Source organism: Hyaena hyaena, unplaced genomic scaffold, assembly GCF_003009895.1.
Source record: "Hyaena hyaena isolate Hyena2069 unplaced genomic scaffold, ASM300989v1 scaffold_1232, whole genome shotgun sequence".
NCBI lineage: Eukaryota > Metazoa > Chordata > Mammalia > Carnivora > Hyaenidae > Hyaena > Hyaena hyaena.
In genome coordinates, this window is record NW_024081866.1 from 395,013 (window position 1) to 406,531 (window position 11,519).

An 11,519-nucleotide genomic window follows, 5' to 3' on the forward strand; every position below is an offset into this window, starting at 1 on the left:
TCTACTTAAAATGTCATTTCTCTGTTATTTCTTTAATGGAAAATAAAATTTATAGATGTCTTTATTTTTAAAAGCAAACATTCTTGGGGCACCTGAGTGGCTCAGTTGGTTAAGTGTCTGACTCTTGATTTCAGTTCAGGTCATGATCTCATGGTTCGTGGGTTCAAGCCCCACATTGGGCTCTGTGCTGAAAGTGCAGAGGCTGCTTGGGATTCTCTCTCTCCCTCTCTCTCTGCCCCTCCCCTGCTCATGCTCTCCCTCTCTCTCTCAAATAAACTTAAAACAAAAAGTAAACTCTTTTTCCAAATGAAGTATATTTTCATGTAGATGATATCTTGAGATAGTTTTAATTCAATATAACCCTTCTGAAAACATTCTAAACCTTCCCTAACATCTTCTAATATTAGGTCACTTAACATTTTTAAATGAGAGAGAGAGATGATACTAGCTCTCTTTGCCATCACTTGATTGAAATGCCCTTTGGATCCTTAACTTTCACAATGTGTTGATACTGACCAATGAAGTGTTGAGAAGAGGGACTCCATCAGCATTTTGCCCATGCATCCAGTACTAGATCTGAGTGACTTGACTTCCTTGTGCTGAAAGAGCATGGGACTCAAGGAATCAGCAGAGGGCTCTCCGACACAGCCATGGTTGTGGCGATGCTATCATGGGTAACATGGAATGCGTCCAAACTCATCTAGATACATGCACTATATGTGTGTAATTATACCTCTATAAAGCTTTTTTAAAACTCCAATTATCCAAGTAGCTACTATGCTCATGCTGACTTAATCAGCTGAGTGAGGACCTGAGGAGAGCAGGTCAGGTAAGAGCAATGAGACCTCTGGCACCAAACCTTAAGTTGGAGAAAGCCTGCAATTTAGGAGGTTATTAAAGCAAATTTGGGGCACCTGGGTGGCTCAGTTGGTTGTGCATCCAACTCTTGATTTCAGCTCAGGTCATGATCCCAGGTCATGGGATCATGCCCCGCGCTGGGCTCCGCACTGAGAATGGAGCCTGCCTGGGATTCTTTCTTTCTCCCTCTGTCCCTCTCCCCCTTTCTCTCATTCTAAAATTTAAAAAAATATGTATTTTTTTTAAAAAGTAAATTTAGGGGCCCCTGGGTAGCTCAGTTGGTTAAGCATCTGACTTTGGCTCAGGTCATGATCTCACAGTTTGTGGGTTCAAGCCCTGTATCGGGCTCTGTGCTGACAGCTAGCTCAGAGACTGGAGCCTGTTTCAGAGTCTGCGTCTCTCTCTCTCTCTGACCTTCCCCTGTTCATGCTGTCTCTCGCTCTCAGAAAGAAATAAAAAACATTAAAAATTTTTAATAAATAAATAAATAAGTAAATTTATACTGGAGAGCAGGGTTACATTTATACAGGAGACTTTGTCACAAATATCACCTGTGGCTTTAAATCTTACCTTCTAGATTCTTTTCTAAGAGCCATACTGCTACCAATTTAAGAAATGTTGTGTCATCACTTATAGCTACTCAGAGATGGTGAGCCAGGTTCACAAAGTAGGAAGAGTTAGACAATTTGGACCATTTTAGTTCTTTAACATCCATGCACTTTCCTTTCATACTAAAATATTTGACCATTGTTAAATTATACACAAAAACAGATCTGTTTGGTTTAAAACATGTTTAACCCATAACTCAATAAAATAATCTCCAGCAAACAATGAATGGTATAACAGGTTTTTTTGGTATTATGAACTATAGGACAATATCCATTGCCAATGTTACAGCAAGGTCTGCCATTTCTTTCCTTCTAACAGCATCAGTTTCATGTTTAGATGGTGCCCATTGCTCTTTCCCCCACCCTAGGTGTTAAACCATGTTTAGTCTTAAATTAATCATTCCTCTTTATCAGTGACTAACCAAATGATAGCAATGTGAGCCAGGTCTGCCCAGTAATACTTGGCTGGTAGTTGGGTTTAATTTCCCAGTTAAAAGAACACAGCCTCCGATGGAAAAGTAATTTTGCCTCTTTCCATTTCTTTCCTGCTCCAGAAGTATTGATGAGGTCGAATGTCTACAGCTGTTGGTGGCCATCTCAAGACCACAAAATGAAGCCAGGAGAAGCTTTCTTTCATTTCATAATTGTTATAAAATCTCATAAAAAGGAAACCGAGGAAGTAGGAGGAAAACTCCATGTCTTTTACAACATTATTGAATAACTGGACCAATGTGAATAACTCCCTACCTTTGGACATCTTGATGTATAAAAAAATAAGGACCCCATTTTAAAATCATATTTAATTGGGATTTCCTGTTACTTAACACTGAAATCATTTTTTAAGTTTACTTATTTATTTTGAGAGAGACAGAGTGAGCAGGGAAGGGGCAGAGAGAGAGAGGGAGAGAGAGAGTCACAAGCAGGCTCCTCACTGTCAGCACAGAGCTCAACCTGGGGCTTGAACTCACAAACTGTGAGATCATGACCTGAGCCAAAATCAAGAGTTGGATGTGTTACTGAATGAGCCACCCAGGTGCCCTTAAAATCATTTTTAATTGATAGAGAATTTTTTCCTTTTTTAGGGGAGAGGGTAAGTCTGCTTCTATTTGTATAAAGATTAGTATTGTATTATTGTTGCTGGGAATTTACAGGGTGGAATAAGGGTACGTGTTGGACAGCTAAGCAGACCTGCTTTCTGACACCAAATATCTTGTGAACACTCTTTCTATGTTTGGAGAATTTTCCACTTAAAGTCCCTTCATCCCCAAAATAGAACCCAGAACCTCACGCTCTTGGCTTCCTTTGTAACATGGGTACAGGCGTGACCCTTGGACTGTTCCCATTGGATGTACTCTTGCGACAATATGAATTATAAGCCATTGCTATGGAAGAGGTGCTATGTGTAATCTGTTCCAGTGAGGGTGATGGCCAACACCTCAGCTTTCAGAGGCACTAGGGACACCCAGTATCCAGGGCCAGTACTGGCCATGTGTCTTGGGATGATCTGGACGTTGTTCTCAGCCATAAAGGCCACAAAAATTTGGGAAGATTCTTAATGCTCTTTAATAAATTTATCTTCTCCTGAAAATAGCTGAAGCTGATTCTAAACACTCAGACTGATACATTTCATTTTATTAACAATTTAAACATTCTTGATTTATCATTTCATTGTTTTAGTACAAAGTCAGTCATCTATCTGGTACTAACTGAAATCAACAGGCCACTGATCCCAACCAATCTGCAAATGAATAGGATCTCACTACCTGAGAGCCACCCTGCCCCCCCACCCCCATCCTCTCAGAGGATCTGAGAGTAATACTGATTCATATTCCAAATCTCGGAACATCTGGTCTTAAGGCAATCTCAGAGAGGAGACTTGAGTGTTGCATAATACGTAATATATAATGTATATTATATATCTTAGCACCTCTTGGTGAAGTCATGTATTTCTTTTACCAATCAATTGGGGCAGTAATTCTTAATTACGGCAAGACTCAGTGTAATTAGGACTCATTCACTCTTAAAAATTACTAAGAACTCTATCAAGCTTTGGTTATATGGATTACATTCTACTGATATTTCCTGTATTTGACAAAGTGAGATCAAAAAGAGTTGGAAAAAAAGTCAAATAACTTCTTAGCCTCATTATGAAATAGTTTTTCACAGTACATTGCTGACCCTCTGAACAGATTTCAGGAACACCTAGGAAACACTGATGTACTCTATGAAAACCATGGAATTTGGTATTTATTGAACACTTGTTGTTTGCCCAACACTGAAATGGATTCTATAGCAAATTTGGAAGTTCATTCAAGGGCACAACCAAAGGCAGATCCATGAGAGTATGACTGCCATATTGGCAGAAGAGGAGGAAACCAACCAGAGCTAAACACATTGAAGATGAGGAAAAATCGTGAGAAATACTTCCCTCTATGATAGAATTTTACCCTAAGTGCCACTAGGCAGTGCTATATATCCAAGGGTTTTGATACATTAGAACTATAAGTAAAAAGGACTTTTGTTTCAAAAAAATTTTTTTTCAAGTGTTAGTTTTTTGTTTTTTGTTTTTTTTTAATATAAAATTGGTTTGGGGCCACCTGGGTGGCTTAGGCAGTTAAGTGTCTAATTCTTGATTTCTCATCAGGTCATGCTATCAGGGTTGTGAGATAGAGCCTGAGTCAGGCTTCCCACTGAGCATAGACCCTGCTTAAGATTCTCTCTTAGTCTTTCTCTCTCTTTCTCTCTCTCGCTCTCGCTCTCTCTCTCTCTCCCCATCTCTGCCCCTCCTCTGCTCTCCCTCTCTTTTTCTAGATAGATAGATAGATAGATAGATAGATAGATAAAATTGGTTTCAAGTGATACGAGGTGTGGTATATTTGTTGAGTGATTGTGAGTTCCAGGCAGGAATGATATAGTAATTTCCTTCTTTGAGCTCTGGTAAAGGGTAAAGAGATAAGCTAATGTGAGAAAATGTCGCTCTTTGACATTTAGTTCATCTGGAATCAAGTGAATTATTTCTGTTTATTGCTAAAGGAAAGTGAAACTCTCCACCCCAATATTCCTCAGGCTTTCTGGGAAACCCCATGCCATTTAGGTGAGGATCTCTTCTGCCAACCTCTGCGCTTCCCACCACTTCCTGGAGAAGCTCCAGGCTGAGCCAAGCACCAAATGAGTCAGTGCCACTGACTCATGGGTTTCCTGACCCATGGGTTTCCTAACTCCAGCTCATGTCAGCCAAGTGAGGAGAGAAGAAGACAGAACCTGGAGACCATCTGCTCCCCTCAAAGGGCCAACCTCAGGGACTCACATCCAAGCATCATCAGGTGAAGTGGTACCTGGAGGTTTGTGGGAATGTCAAACCTTGTTTAGGCAGCAAATACAATTGTAGCTTCCAGTGGTCACTTTCCACAAGGAAGTGAAATTCTGGCCAACCACGTAGGGGATATATGTACATAACATACATGTATGCATGTATGGATGGATGGTAAGCTATACATAAATTTTATTTGAAAAATTAAATGAAGAGTAAAAAAAAAGTAAATAAAATAGAGTATAAACAACAAAACCAAACCGAAAAAGTACTGAAATGTATACATAACAAAGCCCAGGGCCAACAGTTGTTAATCAACCTGTTTTGTCTAAATTTAAAGATGGTATAATGCAGAAAAGTTAATTTTCTTTGTACTGAGATCAAAGGTCATTGGTTTCCATATATCCCCAACGGTAATAACTAGCATGCATTAAGCCACCCCTGATTTTCCACTGTTTTTTTTCATTTCCCTTTGGTCTCTATTTTGTCCCTCTCTGCACCACCACCTGCCTGCCGCTCACCTTTCTTTCAAGATCCATGACGGTTGTCCTCTTCTCCATGTAACCTTCCCCGGCTCGAGAGAGGCAGATGTTGTATAGCCTCCCCTCCTGCGTCCTTTATCTCCTGGACTTGGGGGTCAGGAACCTTGTCTCATTTGCATTCGTGCCTCCAACATCTTGTTTAATTCCACGCAGAATTACTGGCTGAACCAGTGAGTGAGGAAAGGAGTGAGAAAGTTTGAGAGATGAACACACAGTCCCAACATAATCTATTTTTCCACCCGTTATAGGCCCGGCTTGTGCAGTGCCCTTCACCATACCTCACCGCCCCCTGGGGAGTTACCCTGGGATCCATAAACCGGGTCTAACAAGTGGCAAGGCCTAGTCCTCATTTTCGTTTCCCTGAATCTGGCCATCTGGTACCAACCAGTTTCCTCCAGAGAACGTAGAGGTAATGTCTTCCAAAAGAAGGTAGTGTTTTTTTCGTTTCTCCCTAATTATTTTATCTCTTTGTATGCATTGTCTTTCAAAGCTACAATCAAATCCTTTGTCAGAACAAGGGCAGCAGAAAGCCAGCCGGCGTCGTCATAATGTGCGCCCCCTGCGTCACCACGCGAAGCTACGCGAGACCGGCTGTCCGCACCGCACGCACGCGCACACGCGAGCCTCCGAAGACGCACGCGTATTCCGCATTTTGAAACCAACTCCCGGCAACCCGTGTTTTCCTGTGTGATGGCTTAGAAACAATTTCCTTTTCATCTTTGCTCTAAAAGAGAACAGAGGCAAAAGGGCAAGCAAAATAATATAAATAAATGTGCTAAAATTAAGGACAGGAGTCCTTGTATGTTTTGTTTTCTGTAAGCATTTCAAGAGCATAAAAGGGAATCTGAGACAGTAGATGCTAAGTATTTGATGAGACAGAATGAATAAATTAAGGAAGGAGTGCAACAGCTTACTGGATGGGAAAGCTGTCACTTTTGGTATAATATACTTCTTAGGGTGAATCCACACCCGGCAACCCACTCACCTGCCACTCATTCACCCACTGAACTTGCATAATATTTATGCTAGAAAGCAGGGTGTGACTAGGAGTGGAAACATGGACCTGAGTTGTAGGACAAGATGCCAGACTTGGAAAGTTCAGATAAGGCAAAAGAGCCAAAATAAATGAGTTGTAAAGACTGGAACTGAGTCAGAGGTAGTGAAAAAAATTTAAATAGTAGCATAAAAACCTCAACCAACCAAACAAAACAACTCTGATTGGAAATATTCATTGCTGGCCATAAGAGCAAATAAATGATATTCCTAAAAATTATTTCTCTAGTATTTATACCACTTATTTCTTTTCAGTGGACATTAAATCATTGTATCTACATATTTTGTGGCCCAAATAAATCACTTTTTAAAAATGGAGATGAAAACAATTGTATGTACCTTTTTACAGGCATTTAGTAGAATTTAGCTGGATAACTGGAACTGGGAAATTCAGCTATAGTACAGACACTGAAAAAAAATCCCCATAAAATTCATTTTATAACTGATAAAATATCATCCATAAGCCCTCATACCGCTGGAGTTGGAGTAGGGGGTGGAGGTACAAAATTACCAAATAAAAACTATGTCTGTCTCTTTCACATTAGTTTAGGCTTTTCTGAATAGTGAAATTTTATGTTCAAATTTTCTCCTAAATCTGTTTCTTTCCTTTTAGTGTTTTAATCTGTGGAGTTATTTCTAGAGACTGTATTGTAAGTCCTGGAGGGTCAATGGGGTAAATTGTCAGCAATGTTCTCATCTCAAGGCTGTTGAACTGTGAAAGCATTAGGAGAACAGAGCCCCATGATCCCCCCCCACAAAGGAAAGTTAGATACAAAATCCCTTGTAAATTCCTGGCATTCCTTGGAGCTGCAGGTACTCCCTGTGTGTTTTCACATAACCACCAGATCTTTTGTTTTCTCATTCTATACATTGATACTCTTTAATACTGATATCTGATTTTTAAAAATTAGAATAAAAGCTATATACAGTTTGCTGCTGCTGCTGCTGCTGCTGTTTTCACTGGCCAACGCAACCCTGAACATCAGCTCTAAGTGTCTGAGAACTTTTTCTTCAGAGTATGGCAACAAGTGACACCCGAACAGGGACCAGCAGAGTTGACTGCCTCCCAGCTGTGTACCTCATCTCTCAGGCCCAAAAATGGGAAAAGGACATCCACTCATCCAGGTAGGAACTAGGGCACTCGATGCGTGCAATGAGTTGAGAAAAATATCCCTAATCTTTCCTCTTCCAATCAGGCGTGCAGAATCTCTTGTCTTCTTTATCTTGTTCTCACTGTTCTTCCTTCCTAATAGACTCAGGTTACTCTAACTGTATGTAGGGGCTTCTAATTCATTACCTGAGTTAATGACTATGAGAATTGGAGCCAATTATCTCTGGTTAGTCTACTTCAGGAAGGAGACTTTAAGGAATATTCCTAAGCAGCTGCCAAAACTTTTGGAGAACTGCCCATTTACACACACACACACACACACACACACACACACACAAACACACACACCCCTGCATCTGCTCATCTGTCCTCGCTGATGGGCTTTAGGACTGGAAAAATCTCTTTCTCTGTCCACTGGGCTTTATTCCACTTCCAGCTTCCTGGAGGCACCTCACCTGTTCTGCCTTCTCCTCCCTCTCCTCCGGTTTCTGCACCACCTCGGATGCAGCCTACATCTTCCATGCCTCTGGCATCATCAGCTCCTACTCCCTTCGTTGTCAAGGAGCAAAGAGCACCCCTTTAGACTTACACTGCCCATTTCAGATCTTCCCACCAGATAAAAGTCGACAATGGTAAATAAATAGCTTGATTTTCAAGTGGACCCAAACGGAACATATTTGGTATTTGAAGTAATTTAAGTATATTGTTTCAATGAAGATAGACCTGTTTTTAAAATTATCAACATTAAATATAAAACTTTTTCTACCTATATTTACTGAAGGTCAAATAAGTTCATGTTAACCCTGTTGGAATTTGTTAACAAAAAGACAACTTAAAATGATGGCTAATTCTGTCTCAAAGATTTTCATGCATAATTGTTAAGATAGCTTTCAGGGTCTTTGTAACCTAAACTCTAAAGATTTGCTTGGATAATAAAATAAAATTAAATCCATTGGACATTTAAGCCTTTTCCATATAGAATGGAATGCTGAATCATTAATTATTAAATGTAGTTCTGGGGAAGGCTCCTGGCTGCCATGTGGCCAAGTATGCTTATTGGACCATGAGCTGCTATGTATGCCTGAAGTACTTGAAATGCAAATTTGGAGAGACTTTGCCATCTAAATGCTTGGCTGGATTAAGCGCCTAATTAGGATGGTTTTTCAACAGGTTGGAGTAAGCATGCAATCGATACTTTGGTCTGGGAAGCCATATGGTTCATCTCGAGGTATCGTAAGGAAAATTGGTACTAATTTATCTCTGATCCAGTGTCCAAGAGTTCAGTTTCAGCTTACCAGCCCCACAACAGAATGGAGCCCTAGCCCTCCAGGAGAGGATGCATTGGTGTCTTTTGCTGATATTGGATGGGTAGCCAAAGAAGAAGAAGAGTGTTCAACAAGACAAAGGACAGAGGTCAGATCAAGGCAACCCCTTGAGGATGGCCTGCCTTTCTCGAGAAGCGGCCAGGCAGGGACTTTTCCTTACCAAACCCGTCCCCAGAAGAGCCTCAATGGAAGACAGCGCTGGCAAATGAGGAAGCACTGCAGAAGATCTGTGCCCTTGAAAATGAACTTGCTGCTCTCAGAGCTCAGATTGCCAAAATTGTGACCCTGCAAGAGCAGCAAAATCTCATTGCAGGTGATTTAGATTCTACCACATCTGTCCCCACAGCCCCACCCTCCGTCCCCCTACCTCCCCCGCCACTCCCCCCACCAGGGCTTCACCAAAGTGTATCTGCCATCGAGCTGATAAAAGAGCGAAGAGAGAGAAGAGCCTGTGCTGGAAAGACTCTGGTTAAGAGCAGTCCCAAGAAGAGCCCAAGTCCCTAAGAGCAGTCCCCTGATATGCCAAATGTGCTAGAGATCCTCAGAGATATGAGCAGCGTAAAACTCCGCTCAGTAAAACGGTCCGAGCAGGAGCCGAAGCCCAGGCCGGTGGATGCTGCTGACCCTGCCGCCCTCATAGCAGAGGCTCTGAAGAGGAAGTTTGCCTTTCGATACCGAAGTGATAGTCCAGGGGAAGTTGAAAAACGAATTCCAGAGTCTGAACCAGAGGCCACCTCAGAAACAGTGCTGTTTGGGCCACACGTGTTGAAGTCTACAGGAAAAATGAAGGCTTTGATTGAAAATGTTTCAACTTCCTAATAGTGAGCTGAGGAAAAACTCTCCTTGTTCCAGCTGTTGGTTTGTTAGGACTATCTGGCTAGTGGAAATCAACACTGGTTAGTAAATGCCTGAATTTAGTATTCAGTAGTCTCCTTTAAGTCTAATAAAAAAGCACTCTGTTTCTTTTTGTGAGAAGGTTCTGAAGGTTTCCGTAACATGTTTTTAATGTGTAGCCAGGATGTTAAAGGTTTCTAGTCTTAAAAACAATTCTATAGATTTCAGAAGAAAAGGACATTATAGATGTGAGGTTTTAATTCTTAACACTGATTTATCCGTCCAAATGTTTTATATGCATATCTTTGGGTATAAAATAGTACATAAAATGTAATGATGATGTCGGTGAGGTGGTCAGTGACCCTTGATCGCTCAGCGCTGGAATTGGGTATAACACACGTTGTTGGAGTGAGATATTTAGGAACCTTGTTGCCTTGAATAGGACTTTTACCTTAGACTCTCTCTCACATTTCCTTAGAGATGGGGGTGCAAGTAGGAACTAGATGATGATCACTGCTGAAAATCCTGTAATGCTTTCGTTTAAAGGAAACTCAAAGACCACAAAAGCTGCTTCCCGTCAGTGCTATCCAGTGGTGAGAGAGAAAATGTAGTTTTCAGACAAATAAAATTACTGAATCAAATGTAGAACAGGTGAAAAGCACAGTGTACCGTCTTTTTTGTTTCCAGTTTCATAAAGACCTCATACAGAGGGCTTGTTGCTAAGTTAATATGTACCGGAAATGGAGTTTCAGAATTTTTTAATATTGGTCAAATGTAGTAGCTTTATAATGAAACACTGAATAGGCGAAAGAATTTCCTGTAAGTTGTTTATCACTGGTCCGAGTGCTGTTCTGCTGAGTCACATCATGCAGCGAACCTTAGGTGATGCAGCGAACCACGAGAGGATGGAGAGGCGCCCTTCTGGAGGGGTCCTTCCGCGGGCCGCTGTACGGCCACTTGCGAGTGCCTGATGGACGCTTTCTGGGCCTCTGTATTTCTGTGAAACTCAGCTATGGTTAGCGCAGAGTCTCCTACCATGAGTAAATATGGGGATTTATTTAAATCTAGTAAAAAGAAATGGAGATGAGAAGAGTAGACATTTAAGTTATTGAAAATATGTGCAATGTTCTCAATATTAGGAAATGTTACTCAGCTTAAATTGGAACTGTGGCTTTACATTGTTTCTACTGTTTCATACGATTTAAAAGTTCTGCCTTTAAAAGAAATTCAGAAAATTTGTCTGTATTATGTATTTTGACCTTTTAAGAAATTTATATTTGTATCAGTATTAAATTTTGGCCAGTGCTCCCATTGAAGGAAGTTACTATATTGAAATAAAGCAAATTTGTATTTTCCTTGGAAAAAAAAATAAATAAATGTAGTTCTATATTTTTTACTTATTACAAGAAAACTAAGGATATTTGGGCCTACTAAAAAGCATAAAGCATTAAGCTATATGCTTGAATGATTCATAAACTTGCCATTTAAGAAATTCTAATGTAACCGTTCACAATTGGTTGCTACTTAGTTTTCACTGGAAACTAAGATTTCTTAGAGTTAAAATTCTGCTAAGTGTAATTAAGACTGATGAAAATAGAGCAACTCTGTATATAGACAAGGAGTTATGTCAAAAAGGTATAAGAAAAGGAAATACAATTTTTAAATTTTTTTTTAATGTTTTTTGTTTATTTCTGAGAGAGAGAGAGAGACAACGTGAGCAGGGGAGGGTCAGAGAGAGAGGGAGACACAGAATCTGAAACAGGCTCCAGGCTCTGAGCTAGTTGTCAGCACAGAGCCTGACACAGGACTCGAACCCATGAACCGTGAAATCATGACCTGAGGCTGAAGTCAGATGCTTAACTGACTGAGCCACCCAGG

The 11,519-nt window shown here is 40.6% G+C and overlaps 1 protein-coding gene across 1 annotated transcript; it reads left to right on the forward strand.

Moving 5' to 3' along the window:
* Window positions 1–8,585: 8,585 nt before the first annotated feature.
* Window positions 8,586–9,673, forward strand: LOC120224725 (mitochondrial fission regulator 1-like). Its single transcript, XM_039222986.1, is given in 2 exon segments — window positions 8,586–8,926; window positions 8,929–9,673. Coding segments are annotated over 2 exon segments (1,017 nt in total). The 5' UTR covers window positions 8,586–8,607; the 3' UTR covers window positions 9,627–9,673.
* The last annotated feature ends 1,846 nt before the right edge of the window (window positions 9,674–11,519 follow it).